This window comes from Octodon degus, unplaced genomic scaffold (genome assembly GCF_000260255.1).
Source record: "Octodon degus isolate 3935 unplaced genomic scaffold, OctDeg1.0 scaffold00009, whole genome shotgun sequence".
NCBI classification, from domain to species: Eukaryota; Metazoa; Chordata; class Mammalia; order Rodentia; family Octodontidae; genus Octodon; species Octodon degus.
The window spans coordinates 13,578,072-13,593,470 of record NW_004524585.1 but is presented as its reverse complement, the minus strand read 5'-3'; the positions used below and the strand labels follow the sequence as shown (position 1 = coordinate 13,593,470).

At 53.5% G+C, this 15,399-nt stretch overlaps 1 protein-coding gene across 3 annotated transcripts in view; it reads right to left on the bottom strand.

Moving 5' to 3' along the window:
* Sox13 (SRY-box 13) overlaps positions 1-13,586 on the bottom strand; it is a 44,791-nt gene extending 31,205 nt beyond the window's left edge. For 2 of the 3 annotated variants that reach the window (XM_023708200.1, XM_004625389.2), the window contains exons 1-2: positions 13,035-13,586; positions 10,167-10,239 (exon numbers count right to left, since the gene is read on the bottom strand). In XM_023708200.1, coding sequence (XP_023563968.1) covers positions 10,167-10,216 — 50 coding nt within the window. In that variant the 5' untranslated portion in view covers positions 10,217-10,239; positions 13,035-13,586. The remainder of the gene's footprint in view (positions 1-10,166; positions 10,240-13,034) is intronic. The other variant, XM_004625388.2, reaches the window with a different exon arrangement.
* Positions 13,587-15,399: the final 1,813 nt, after the last annotated feature.

Below are 15,399 nucleotides of genomic sequence, written 5' to 3'. Positions count from 1 at the left end.
CCTGTGTCTTTTTTTTTTTTCTTTTTCTCTCCCTGTCTGTTACCTGTACACTTTCCAGAGTACCTGCAAAGCCACCTGACCACAGGAACCCAGAGCAGTGTCCAAGAGGGAAAGCAGTGTGTCCACAGGCACAGCCACACTGGCAAGAAGGGTCCCTCACCCCCACCCCCGTGTGCGCACAGCGGAAACCAGGAGTTGTGGCACAGGCCTGCAATCCCAGTTCCGGAGAGGCTGAGGCAGGACGATCACGAGCAGTCAGAGCTGCGTAGCAAGACCAAATAAATAAAGAAAAGATGAAAAAAAAAGAAGTAGGGTGGCCCCTGCTGGACAAACATCCTTCCAGACCTGGCTTTTTGGGCTGGGCTTTCTGTGTTGTATGAAGACCCAGAGGGATCCAGACAAGCCTCTGAGCTCCCAGCCCTTCCCAGCACCAGTTCCTTAAAACCAAGGGCAAGACGCCAGGGCAGTGGACCTGGGCCTAGCTCAGTTCTTTAAGTGACTGCTTCCACAAAGCTGTCAGCCTCTGGTTGCTCTAGTTCGATCCCCACAACACTCCAACCAGCCAAAAGTGCCCTGAAGGCATTCGAGGAGTTAAAAAAAAAAAAAAAAAAACCCTTATTCCTTTGGGGCTGGTGAGATGGCTCAGTGGTCTAAAGCACCTACTTAGAACAAGCTCAGCAAAGCACAGGGACCACAGTTCAATCCCCCAGCACCACATGCCAGCCAGCCCCGCCCCCTGGTGGGCTGAGCTGGCCACACACACACACACACACATAAATAAAAATTTTTAAAAAAAATTTTTAAAAAATTAAAAAAAAAAAAAAAGACACCAGGGCAGGAGGCCAGGAGACCTCAAAGCACAGTCTGAGTGGCTTCTCACACAAAGGTTAGATATGCCACAAGGACCAGCCTAATTTCTCCATACCCAGGATGAAACCCTACACCACCTGGACAACTCCCAGAACACCAACTTCCTGACCTATAAGGAGAGCCAGGGGGAAGCTTTCTCCCCTCCCAAAGTGAAAGAGGCCTCACACTGTGGAGGGCAGGATCCAGAGGCTGTGATGCTGCAGAATGCCAGGGTGGTATCACCACCCTCCTCTGCTCCCGGCATGCCCCTCTGACCTCAGGAGGGCTCCACATGCCCTGTGTACCTTTCAGAGTGGGGGTGAGGTTCCCGGAGGCTCAGTGTTGGACTTGAGGGCACACATGGCAACAGCAGCAGAGGCCGCACTCGGGCCTCAGTCACACATGGCACCAACAACACAGCTATCAGGAGAAGTCAAGAGATTCCCTCGGGGTCTGGGAGATGGCTCAGTTTAATGAGCGCTTCCCTGGCAAGCACAAGGGCCTGAAATCAATCCCCTGTTCCACCAAAAAAAAAAAAAAAAAAAAAAAAAAAGAAAGAAAGAAAGAAAGAGAAAAAAAGAGAGATTTCCTCTAGGGCCGGGGAGATGGCTCAGCAGAATAAGCGTTCCCCTGGCATGTGCAAGGGCCTGAGTTCAATCCCAGGTCTGTTAATAAATAAATAAATAAATAAATATTCCTCTAATTGATTTAACCCCCACCCCCTAGTACTGGAAATTAAACCCAGGATCTTCACAATGAGCTACATCCCCAATAATTTTTCTTTTTTGTTGTTGTTTTCTTAGACAGGGTCTCACAAAGTTACCAAGTTGCCCCAGGTAGGCGCAAACTTATGATCCTCTTGACTCAGCCTCCCAGAGTGCTAGGATCGCAGGCATGTACCACACGTGGCTTCCTCCAATCTTCAGGGCACTCTGCCACAGGGAAATACCATCACCCCTCTGAGGATGAGGAAAATCCAGCTCTGAGTAATCAGGCAGTGGCCCAGTATCAAGATCTCAAATCTAGAAGCTCCAAATCCAAAGTTACTTATCATGGAGTAGAGTGAGGAGGCTGGAGGAAGATTCCAAGGGACAACGCAAACTGCACCTGACCAAGAAGAGCTGAAGACAGCGGGGACTGCACCCAAACTCCCTCCCTCACAGTGCAGCCAGCCTAGTCCACCTCTCTAGCCTCTGTCCCCTCCAGGCTCGCTCACACCTCTGGGCTCCTGTCTGGAAGGCCCTGTCCACATTCCTGAGCAGCAAACTCCTGCAACCTGGCACAAAAGCCACCTTAAATGACTCCTCTTTGAGCTGGGTGTGGTGGTACATGCCTGTAATCCCAACACTCGGGAGGCTGAAGCAGGAGGATGATTTCAAGTTTGAGACCTGCCTGGGCCACACAGTGAGCCCAAGGCCAGCCTTAACTGCATCGCTACATCGTCTCAAAAAGACAAAAAAAAGGGCTGGTGAGATGGCTCAGTGGTCTAAAGCACCTACTTAGAACAAGCTTAGCAAAGCACAGGGACCACGGTTCAATCCCCCAGCACCACATGCCAGCCAGCCCCTCCCCCTGGTGGGCTGAGCTGGCCACACACACACACACACACACATAAATAAATAAATAAAATTTTTAAAAAGACCCCTCCTTCACAGCTCTCCCTGCAGCAACCCTAGAAGGGTTAGTATCCCTTCAGGAAAGCCTCACTGGTCTGTACTGCTTTCCTGAGTTGCAATTGTTTGTCTCCTTGTCTACCTGTCAGGCTCTGGGTGGCCTGGAGACCCAGTTGTCAGGGACAGGTATGTGTATTAATAAGCATCTTTTCTGCAGCCCTTTCTAGATGCCTGGCCCTGCTGTACATCTCTTCACAGACCCAACCATCACAACCACGCACAAGCACAAGGCAGGTTCTACTATTTTATTAGCTCACCTGTTTTTTTTGTTTTGTTTTGTTTGTTTTTCTATGGTACCAGAGATTGAACTCAGGACCTTGCACTTGCCAGGCAAGCGCTTATTCTACTGAGCTTATATGCCTGTTTTACAGATGAGGAAATTGGGACGCAAGAGTGCTTAACGCCTCACCCAAGATCACATGGGTAGCCTGGGTCCAGGGCTGTCTGTCTTTGCTGGTATTGTATCATTCCCCACTGCCACCCCATCCCTAGTGCGGTGCCTGGCACAGGGAAGTGTCTTAGTTACTCTTCTCTCGTTGCTGGGACAAATACCCGACTCTCAAAATGAAGGAAGGAAAGGTTTATTTAGCTCACAATTACTGGAGGTTTCAGTTCATACTCAGCTGGGTCCAAGGCAGAGCAGCACATAGCAGAAAGCAACCTTTCAGGGTGGTGGCAAAGAGCAAGAGAACAAGGGAGGGGTAGCAGCAGCTCAAGCAGCTAGCTTCTCTTCCCACCTTACATTGTAATGCAAATTACCTGCCCCAGGGTAGGGGAAGTACTCACACCTATGGGTACTTCCCAGTACTTACCCACCTATGGGTAATCCCAGCAGTACTAAAACCCATAATCCCAGCCTTGGATCACACATAATCCCAGTGGATCATGAGCTAACACAAACTCTACAAGTCCTCACCCCATGACTGCATGAGGCTTTGGGGGGACAACTAGACACAAACCATAACAGGAAGGCACTCAGTAGAGGTTTGTTTCATAAATAGGTAAAGGAGGAGGAGGAGGGTGTGGCTAAACTTGGGTGACCGCTAGCCCACAGGTCTCCCTGCACTCCACCTCTGTTCCCATCACTCCCTACAACCCAGCACCTTCGCCCTCCCAGAGCTCCAGGACCTCTGCACAGCACCCTTCCATCTCTTCTCTGGCATGAGTCCCCAGGCAGAGCTAAATAACCAGCGAGGAGACTGAGGGCTGGTGGACTTGCTCGGCAGCGGATGTCCTGCTTCTGCAGCTAGTGCACTGCCTGCTCTTACTCCTCCAGCAAGGCCAAGATTCCTGGTGGGGGCTGCAAGACAGCACCCCTGGCTGCCCTGTCTGGGGCACTGGGCAGGGCCTGAAAGGAGGGAGGGGCAGGCTGCTCCCTGTGGCCAGGAGGAAGAGACAAGAAGTCCTTTGTGTCTGCAGGCTCCTGAGACACCTGTTCTCCCCCCTGCTGGCCCTGGCCTCCCTCCCTGCTCCCTGTATGCGGCCTTGTTTACCCTGCAGCCCTGGCAGCCAGGCAAGCCTGCACCCAGTGTGGGGCTCGGGTGGCCCTGCCAGCACCTGCCTGGTCCTGGCAGCCCTGGAGGCCACCAGCCAAGCACAATCACCCCACTGCTCACACACTTGTTGATTTTCAGGAGAAGAGAGAAGGACAGCCAGAGGCGAGAAGCAGAGAGGACATTTCATGCCAGCCTGGCTATGTGCAGTTGGCCTGGGCAGTCCTATACCCCACCTCCTACTGTGCTGCCCAGGAGAGGTTTGGGGTTCCAATCTCCTGGCAGCTGTGGAGACGCATGAGATGTACCCCTGTCCTGCTGGGACCCACAGTGCTGCATCACCAGCAGCTTCCACCGCCACCACCCCCTGTATGTGAGAGCACAGCAAAACCCAGGCCTCCACTCCAGCCTCGTCTTGGGATCCCACCACCTGCCTGCCCCATAGTTATGATGCACCAGGGTCCTATCTGACCTGCCCTTGGAGATGCAGGTAGAGTCCCCGGAGATGGGAGAGGGGGTCCTGTCCATTTGTCCTTCTTTCCCCCGGTTTGGTCTCCTCCAGCCTAACAGGGCTCTGGGGGCCCCTTTGGGATGCTCCCAATGCCCCCTGCGCCTCCCTGCATGGGTTTGCCCCCTGACCCTGTCCCCACAGGGTTGCAGGGCAGGCTGCGGGGCTGGCTGTGAGCAAACAAGGCCACACAGGCCCAAGCATCTACTCTATCCCCACCGCAAGGTCCCATTTTAAGATCACCTTTGGGTTAGCGAGGCCCCATGGCTGGTTAAGAGGTGAAGGTGCTCCTGGAGGCAGCCCCAAGAAGGTCCATTGCTTAAATCTGACCAGTCACTTATTCCCGCAGAGACCACAGAGCCAAGATGCCCTATGTGAGACAAGGGGCGGGCAGTGTTGATGATGGGAAAGAGGACACAGATATGAAGATGACCTTGTGGGTTGAGTGAGGGACACACCACCACAGGGCCTGAGGTGGAGGTGTTGCTGGGAACTAAGAAAGGAATCCCCTTCTTCATTTGTCTTAGGCTTCTTGGCCCCATCAGCGGACTCCTAAACCCAATCACCCTAGAGCCAGGAAGCAGGTGGTCACTTACGCTTGTGGCCAATTAGCCATATGGGACCTTGACTCAACACTGGGCTGGTAAAAAACAAAACAAAACACTGGGCTGGTGACTGTCCATCCACCTCCACAGAGCCCCTCCCCCTCAAACTGCCAAACAGGATTCAGTGTTGCAATCCCAGCACTTGGGAGGCTGAGGCAGGAAAATTCCTGTGAGTTAGAGGCCAGCCTAGGTTACATAGTGAGTTCAAGACCAGCCTGGACTGTGTAGTATGACCTTGTCTCACAAACCTAAGTAAATAAATAAATGAGCTGTCAAATACAAGCCCTTCAATTCTGATCATGCAGTTCTGTGGCTATTAGCCCCCAGAAAAGGGTAACACAAGTAGCCAAGATCATTTCCCATTTGTGGGCACCACTCTAAAGAACATAGGCTCCAAGGGAGGGCAAACCTTAGAAGGGCAAGGTTCATTTGCTCTGCGCCAATTCCACGGGGCCGTCGTGCACTGCTGTATAGACCATGGCCCACACGACTCTTAAGAGCCTCCTCATTCACTAGCTCTCCTGCTACCTGCCTCTCAGGAAGGCAGGACAGGACCCGCGACCCTATCCTCTGACCCCTTTCCTGGCTCTGCCCCCTGGAGTTTGCAGACTAAGGAAATTCTTCATAGAGGCTGAGCCCTCCACCCCAAGTAAGAAGACAGGCCTGCCCCTCCTGCCCTACCAACCCCAGCAAGGGCGCCAGCTCGACTGTACTACTGGTAACCTCTACCTGCTGCTTCTCTTTCTGAGCTCCCCACCACTTCTTGGATGGGGATGTGGGTTCCACTGCTCCCCCAGGCAAAAGGAGATTAAAATATCAATCCGCTTGCAGAACAAGAGCTCAGGGGGTTAAGTACAACAAGGGGACCCAGAAGGCAACCTGCTACTATGTGGGCCCTGTGCTGGGCTCCCACAGCCTCCACCCTTCCTTCTTTTTTTTTTTTTCTTCTTTTTTGGTGATAACAGGGATTGAACTCAGGACCCTGTGCTTGCCAGGCAAGCACTTATTCTATTGAGCTATCTCCCCAGCCCCAACCCTTCCTTCTTAAAAGTGCTCCTATCTGCCTGGAGCTGAGGCTGGGCCTGGGGCCCAGAGGAGGCAGCTTAGGTGTTTAGAGCACAGCACACATGCTCTCCAACCAAGAAAAGGGGAGCCTGGCAAGTGGAAGAAAGGGTGGGAGCTTTCAGCACTCACAGAGTCAGGCCCAGGCCACGCCCAACTTGCCCTGCCTTACCTGCCAGGCCACCTTCAAGCCCTTCCCACCAACCTCCTTTCCCATTCCCCACCCAACCCGACCCTACCCCCACTTGGCCTACCGCTAGGGAAGGGCGGAGAACCCTATCCTCCAGGGGCTGGGCCTGGCACTGAATGGCCTGTGCCCTCCGCGCTGCCCTCTTCTGAGTCCGTGGGAGGGCAGCTCAAGCCAAGGCTCCCTCGCTCTGGCCTCTCCAGGCGCCAAGTGTACCAGAGCCAAGGCTAGGGCCTCGACTGTCGTGGTGAGAGCACTAGTCCTGAGTCACTTGTGGCTTCGTGCTCTTCCTGCCAGGGACCCTCCTTCCACGCCCTACAGGCACAGTCCAGCCCAACTCTTGGTCTTCCATGGAAAAACATCCATGTCTTTTCCAGTTTCACTGTTGATACTGTTAATATATTCTAAATCCTTTTCACTCTGATCACAAAAGTTAACACACACTGACGTCTTGCTTCCAGAAACTATAGAAATAAAATAAATATGAGCCACAATTTTTTAAAAAAGTTAGTCAGGAACGCTTGCCTCTGTTGGGCCAACCTGCCTGCTGGAGCTCTGGCCTCTAACCACCTGCCCTCAGCCTGGACTCAGAAGGGCAGCCCTGGGTTAATGGCTCCTCCTCCATCACACTTGGACCCCCAGGGCGCAGGCCCAGTCAGAAAGGCCTGGGGCAGAGGCGGTCCCTGGGACCTGTTCCACAGGCTGCACATTCCTATGGGGGGTGGAGTCTGGGAGGTGAGGTCGAGGGGAGAACAGTCTGGTCACTGAGGGCAGGTCCCCAGGGAGCCCAGGTCTGCAGGGACTGCAGATCAAACCCTGGGGGAAGGGTGCCAGGGGACACTACCCAGCAGGGGCCTCTATTCCTCCTCCTCCTCCTCTTCAGTCAAAACACTGAACCCTATCTTAGGTCTGTCCCCAAAAGACAGGGAAACAGCGTGGGGGGTAACACTAATACCCCTCCCCCAGTCCAATCCCAGGGACAGCTCTCAGGGCTTTGTGCCAAGGCCATTTAAATGCTAAGGCCACCGCTGGGGGGAGCCTGGGACAGAGTGGGTAAGGATGGGGGGAAGTCCAAAAGCCATTCTTATCCAAAGAACTGAATGCCAGATTTGAAGACTTACTGCTGTCAGAGACAGAAAGGGCCTGGGGACTGAGTGCTAGTGATACAAAAAGTAACGGAGCAACAAGGTCTTCGCTTCTCCCTTCCTCTCCTCTACTACCCCATATGCATCTCTCCCTACCAAACACCCATGCTTGGAATCTTCAACATATGAGTACAAACCTCAGCTCCTCTCCCAGCCTGACCCACATGCCCACCTGGCACTCAGGGATTCCACGCCCACATGGCACAACCTGGGCTGTGGCTGGATCTCAGGTTCACCGGACATGGCCCTGGGCCGAGGCAAGAGAAATCCTAGGTCTGACCACTGCGGGTCTCCCAACTCTGAGCACACAGATCCTCCCTGATGACACCAGTCTATTCTTTCTAGGAGTGGGCAGGAGACCTCAAGAGCTTTAAGGTCCCGAAGCAGAGGACAGCCCAGAATATTCTCAGAGTAGAAAGAGGTGGCTTCAAGGCTATGGACAGCGTGGGTGGAGGCAGAGCCCCTTCCCTGGAGGGGCTGGGGAGGACTTCACACTCTATGGCTCTGGATAGGGGTGTCCTATGCCTCCTCGGACCAGGGACATGGCATAAATAACAGATCTTCTCAGGAGAAACTATTATATCTCTGCTGCTGTGACCCAGGGTTTGTATTTTTAAAAGAAACATGGCGACCCCTGGTCAGAGGAGCAGGCAGAGGTTAGAAGTGGTCCTGCTAAGCTGGCCAGTAGCAAACCTCCTACCCAAGTCTTCCAAGTACTCAGGAAGGGAAGGGCATCACCAGACAAGGACCAGCATCCACAGCACACCTTCTGACTGGGGGCAGGGAGATGCGAACACGATCCTCCATAGGTTTAGGGTCTCCAGCTGGTGACAGGCATTGTGACAGCCACCCTGCCTGACATCCGGGTTCCATGAAGAGGACTAGCGAAGGGTGAGGACTGCAGCGAGTTCAGGCAGGAGCGAGCCCTCTTAAGCAAACACTGAGCACAAAAATAACTCCCATTCAAAGCACGATTTACTGTGTGCCGGCCGGCCTTCCCAGCACAGAGCCCTTTTCAAACACAGCTTCACCCCTGAATGTGTGGGGGAGGGGAGGAGAGTACAGCTGCCTTTGAATCCGCTTTTTCCGGTGGTGTCAGCTTCCTGAAGACTCGCCCAGGGATCTGTCCAATGAGGACTATCTCAAAGCACTCCCAGCACTAAGGAATCCTTAGCAGAGCGGCCTATCGGCCTATGAAGGGCAAGAACACCTACATCCCTCAGAAGGCCAGGCCCAGCTCAAGCAACCACTAGCCCGGCGGCGGCGGCAGCAGCAGCACACCTCAGAGCCCTGGGCATCTGAACTGAGTGTGGCTGTGGATCGGCTGGCATACTTCCTGCTGCTGTCCCATTTCACGCCACTCTGAGATGTTACCCTGCGAACAACATCTCTACTGGTTCTCAGTCCTTCTCATTGCATGATATGCTTCTCTGAGCCTGCTCATTGTCCAAGTAGCAAAATGTCCAGGATGGGGCGCTTCTCACCCAGAAGAACCACAGAGGTAAAGCTGCAGGTGAAACCTGACTGTAGAAATGGCTCTTCACCTGTCCTGGTCCTGGCAGACAAGCATCACAAGGCCTGATTTAGGGTGGAAAGCCTTCTCCAGGCAGGAGTGCAACACACTCAGCAATGTCTGTAAAACCTGTCTCCCACTGGCCCACCCTAATCCATGTTTCCTCTCTGTTCAAGCTACTCTCTATCTTGTAGCTTACACAAGACTCTTCTTCCCCACTACCCCATAAGACTCTTTCAGACAACTTTTTCTCTTACTAAAGTAATTCATGACCATTATAGAAGACTGGAAAATCCAACAGAAGATTTCTAGAGCTAAAAATCATTCACATGTCCAGCACCCCATTTGATTGTATCTTTCTGAACTTCTACACACGTGTGTGCTGGGCATGTGCATACATATAATTAATTTTACAAAATCAGTACTTATGCCATCTAATTCTACTTTTCTTTTTCACTTCTTTTTATAAACATTCCCCAGGTTAGATGCTGTTGTCTGTTAACTACATGGGGGGGAGTATAATTTATAGATGCACACAGTAGTAAATTCAAAAGAGTAGTAAATTCAAAAAAGTAGTAAATTCAAAATTCACAGGGCCTACAGCAAATAGCCCATCTCTCCTCCTTCACCCATCATTTTCCTGCCCCGTGAGCTCAAGGCCAGGCTGAGCCCTTCCTTTCCGGCGCCCAGGGCCCAAGCTCCAGTCTGTCCTGCCCTCCGGCCACAGCTCTGGCCTCAGGGTTTTACATTTGCAGTTCCCTCAGCCTGGAAGGAATCTCCGTTGGCAGCTGGCTCCCTCATCTTCCCACCTGTGCTAAGCTGCCCTCAACCAAGGACAGTCTCCACCGCTTCCATGCCAGGAGAACTTGTGCCTCAGCCTACCCCATCACCCCTGCAGAATGTCTGAAAATCTTACACACCAAGTGCCACAGACTAGCATTGCCTTGATTCCCACCAACGCCCTAGGAGGAAGCTTCTCTGAAGGCAGGTGTGCTACTTATCCTGTCCAGCTGTCATGCACTGCCTGGCACAAGGTGGCTCATAACCAGCACTTTACTGTTGTCAGCTTCTGTTTGAGTGAAATGAAAGGTATCTTTAGTGCTGCTTTTTTCATCACTGAAAATTGCCTACCTGCTGCATCCGAAGCACCAAGCATCAACTCCCTGGCCATCTTCCTCCATGTTTGGTGGTGCTGTTAGGGGGTCTGAGGGGGAGAGAAGGAGGGGAGGTGTCCCTGATGTCTCTGCTCTCCCTCTACCCACCACAGCCCTGTAATTTCAGAATCAAGCATGGTACTCACGCCTAACTCAAACTCCTAGAAAATTCTCCAACTACTAGTGGAAAAGTTGGAAATGACACTTTAGCCACATTATCTCAGTCCCAAATCCAGCCTGCTCTGGTAGCAGGGCTATTCCAGGCTCCCAAGAGAGCCCCACAGCAGGAAACATACACACCACCCAGGGAGCAAAGCTCCCCCAGGGAGTGCCAGGCCCGCCCCACCTGCCGCCTCCCCTGAGCCCCAGACACCTGGGCTCCTCTCTCTGGAAATTCACCCTGCCCCAGAGACACAAATGCACATCCAATCCTGAGCTGGCAGCCCAGGCAGAGGGAATCCAGGGGACACCCTCGTGGAGACACTTCCTTCCTGCGGTCCAATCTCCAGGGAAAGGACAGCACGCTGGAGCCAAGATCTACTTTTAAGAATGGGGGGAGGAAGTTTGATAAAGGACTTTCACAAAATTTGTAAAGGAAAGAAAGGGGGGAAGAAAAGAAAAGAAAAAAACTTAGAAAGATGGATCTTGACGAAAAGTAGAAAGGATAAGCTATTTGACCTGAGGAGCCAGAATCAAGAAAGGGTGGGAAAGAGTTCCAAGTCTCTCTCTCCCCAAAGGTTGACAATTATTAAAATTAAGTGGGCACAATCTCAGAGCATTCTTTTGGGCTCTGGACAAGGTCACTTAAATAATAACAGTATCCTTTGGGGGTGGAGGTCAACAGTAAAACATCTGCCTGTATGTCCCAGGCCTTGGGTTCCATGCGCAGCCCTGAAGCCAAAATAATAAGAGGCCAAGTATGGTGGCACATGCCTGTAATCCCAGCACTTGGGAGGCTGAGGCAGGATGATCGCTGCAAGTTCAAGACCAGCCTGGGCTACAAAGTGAGCTCAAGGCCAGGCTGAACTGCATAGTGAGACCCTGTCAAGAAAAATGAGAAGAGGGGAAGGAATGGCAGTAACAGCTAACCTCCCACTCAGTAGTGAGGACAAAACCAGGGCCTAATAGTTGCTAGACAAGTGTTCTACCACCAAACTACACACCTCTAGCCCCAACAGCTAACATTTATTCAGCACTTGCTACGTGTCAAGCACTGTTCTGAGCCTCTGTTCCTATTAAGTACATTTTACAACAGGAACCTGAGGTATAGGGGTTGGAGTAAACTGCTCAAAGTCTGACCACAAGTGGCAGCATCCTGGATCTAACTCGGGCTCCACGGCTCTCAACAATCAAGCTATACTATGCTACTAGTGGTCCTAGTAGGCTGTGTCCCTAGACTCCTGGAGTTCACGCCTTCCCAACCAGCATCTTTCAAACGATAGCCACACATCAACTGAAAAGATAGGAGCACAACTCTATTTGCATAGGAGAAAGTCCGGAAGAGTTAAGAGAACTCGCCCGAGATCACACTGCCCCTCGATAGGGTCCAGGGATCCAGGCGTAACGAACCCCAGTTTCTTAGGGAGCACTATTGAAACAGGGCCCTGGAAACTCCACCCGATCCGCAGCCCAATCTTCCCGGGCCCTGGCAGTCTTCAGCCGGACCCTTTCGCCACGCCAAGACACTCTGCCCGGAAATTCCCACAGAGTTAAAGCAAACTTCCCAGGAAAACTCCTCGGCTTCCGCCAAGCCGCTGCCTGTCAAGACGGCTGCTGCCAAAAGCGCCCTCGGAGTCCCTGCAGCTGCTGCGAGTCCTCCAAGGCGGGAGCCGCGGCCGGAGCCCTAGGGGTCCTCTGGGAAGATGCAGGGCTTAAGTTCAAAATTCGCTTCCCGCCCAGGCCGGGCCAGCTGCCCCGCCCGGGGCGCTCGGACAACCCCCTCTCTTAACCTCCCAGTTAAACCCCAGGGCACCTCCAGCCGGAATGCCAGGCCATGCCGCTAGGGGAGATCTCAGCGCGCCCCAGACCCCAAGCAGCTAGCCAGTGGCGGCGCGTGCGCGCGCGCGCGCTTACACGTGTGTGTGTGTGTGTGTGTGTGTGTGCGTGTTTACGCACGGAACGCGCGGGGTGGGAAAACAATGGCGAGCCGCTGGGACGGAGCGATGTCCCCCAACCCAGTGCATCTCCCTACCCCTAGGCGAAATTTGCTTCAGCGCAAAATCGGTAGAAAAATCTCCCCTCGGACATCTCAGGGTGGGCGGTGGGGGTGCTGAGCCGCAGGCTGGATGGGGTGGGGGTGGAACCCGAGCCGCGCGAGCAGAAAACAAACAGGAGGCGGCGCCGGGCTGGTCCGCAGGGAAAAGAACCTGGAATCAGGAGAAGGGGCGCGCGGCTGCCCCCGACACCCGACATCTGCGTCTTGTCGGGGGCACCCGTGCCCCACGCGGGGTGAGCAAACGTCGCCTAGAATTCCCACTGGGAAATCCTTAAGCCGGGCGCATAGTCAGGCTGCTGAGTAAGACCTAGTGCCCGGCAGATCGGTGAGAAGCCGGCGCGGGGTGAGGACACCCGAAGCCCGGCTCGCGTGGTGTGCACACAGACACGCGCGCACAACCACCCTCGGCCTCTCAGGCTGTCGCCTGTCTCCACAAGGACCGGGGTCTGCCCCGAAGGAGCCGCCACTGGCCAGACTTTGCAGGGGTAGTGAGGGTCCATTCCTCCTCGGAAAACTTTGCAAAGGACGGCAACTCGAACCGAAGAGGGCCAGCGTGTGCCCAGAGACGTGGGGGCGCGAGTGTCAAACTTCGGAGGGCCGGGGAAAGGGGCGCACGAGAGGCGCACTTACTACTCTGCCGGGCTCTGTGCCGGGCTCGCGGCTCCGCGCTCCTGCTGCTCCCGGTGCGGTCCTCGCGGCTGGCAGATGGCTTCCCACTCACATGCCCCCGCGGGCGGGCGGGCGGCGCAAGGCGGCGGGCTGGGAGGGGGCACGCCCCCCGCCGTGGGCCGGGGAGTCGCCCTGCACCCCCGGCCACCGGTGAACTGCGTCCGCGAGGGGCTAGCGTCCCGCGCGGCGAGCTCGGTTCCGGCCGGGCGGCGCCCTCCGCCGCGCCAGGCCGCTCTCTGCACTCTGCCCTCTGCCCGGGGCTCGCGGCCGTCTCCTGCCTTCCGCGATCCTACGCCCCGACTCGTTCGGACGCTGCGCCTGCCCGGTTGGCCGGCAGGCTCGGCCCTTCTCTCGGTCCGAATTGGGGCCTCCGAGACTCAGCGCGGCGCCCTGGCCTCAATCCCGGCGGGCCGCTCCTGGGTCCTGGCCCCAGGACTAGCGTTCACACACTTCAGTTCCAAAGCCGGACTAGAGCAGGGCGCTCGCTGCTCTCAGCTGCTAGACTGCTCAACAGCCTCGGAGGAGAAAGCGAGGGAGGCCGAGCCCGGGCAGGGGGAGGAGGAGGAGGGAGGGAGGGAAAGAGGGAGGGACAGAGAGTTTCCTCCTCCTCCTTGCCGCGGGTCCACCCAGGCATCAACAGCTGGAAACCTCTGTTGGGAAAGGGGCAGGCTGAGGTCCTTGATCGGCGAGGGTGGGGTGGAGAGAATAAAAGGAAGGTGGATTCTGCCCATTCTCTCTGGCCAGGTAGGAGGGCCAGTACCGCTAATTTTCTCTCTTTGGGGCAAGAGCTAAGAAGTTCTACATCCAGCAAGCCTCCCAACCCTTCCAAACAGGCTGGATTGCTTGCTTGTTTGCTTGCTTGCTTGCTTGCTTGCTTGGTTTCTTTCTTTCTTTCTTTCTTTCTTTCTTTCTTTCTTTCTTTCTTTCTTTCTTCCCCCCCCCCCCATTGAGAACTTCCATTATAAACATGATACCTAGCGGGACTTCAGGGCGCATGTGTGCAATCTCTACTCTGGGCGGCTGAGGCAAGAGGATCACAAATTCCAGCCGGACATAGGCAGTTTAGCAATTTATCAAGTCCTTGTCTGTAAAGAAAAAATTGAAAAGGGAGATCGTTCAGTAGCATAAGTGCCTGCCTGGCAAGTTCAAGGTCCCGAGTTAAATCTCCAGTACAAAAACAAACAACAACAATAAAAAAACCCACACGCCTGTAATCCGACCACCTGGGAGGTTGAGACGAGGATAGCTGCAAGTTCCAGACCAGCCTGGAGACTACAAAAATGAACACAAGGCCATTCTGGACTGCATAGTGAGATCCTGTCTCAAAAAAAAAAAAAAAATTTTTTTTTTTGGAAAGTGATGAGGAGTAAGTTTGAATACCCTGGGTTTAAGCCCTAGTAATCAAGAAAAAAAGAAGATGGGGAGAAAGAGAAAGGCCCAGGTATGGTGGTGCCCACCTATGATCCCAGCACCTGGGAGGTGAGGCAGGAGGATCACTGAATTCGAGGCCAGCCTGGGCTACACAGTGAATTCAAGGCCAGCATGAACTACACAGTGAGATTCTAGCAGAAAATGCCCTTCCCCCCCCAGTACACTTCAGTTTCTTAGCTGCCCAGGTGATAGTACCTGTTCTCATTCCAGCTGCTTCTGTCTCTTATAACTGGCTGGTCACTGTTATGCACATTGTATAAACCCATCCTCACTGACAAGCCATTCTGCCTCTGTATTTCATGACTGCCGGTCTCATATAAGCCCTAAAGCACTAGAGATCAGGGCCTAATATTTGGGGAGTGATCCTGATCAGTGCCCATGGATGTCCTTTCAATGTTTCTATCTGCTATTCCAAAACCTTATTTCTTTTTCCTTTCTTTCTTTTTTTTTTTTTTTTTTTTTTTCCTGTACTTGGTAGTTATAGGGTCTCACTATGCAGCTCGAATACATAGTGATCCTCCTGTTTTCAGCCTCCCAGCACCAGGATTACAGGCATGCGCCACTATACCCCAACTCTGCAACTAGCTCAGCCCAACCTGGAGGCAGAATGTGGTGCAGGAGATTGAACCGTGGTCCCTGTGCTTACCTAGGCTTGCCTAAGCAGGCACTTTAGTCTGCTGAGCTATCTTGCCAGCCCACAAAACCTTGTTTCAAAAACAATTTTTATTTTTGAAGAAAAGAAAGAACCTGATCCCTTGTGCAGCTAGACAGCTTCCTAATGTCTTTGACAGCTCTTGAGTACTTCTTTGCTGTCTCACACAAGTCCTTTATTTTCTCCAGCCCTGTTGGGAGGTGTGTATGGACAGGATGGGTCCCTTTACTGTGCGTACTTATG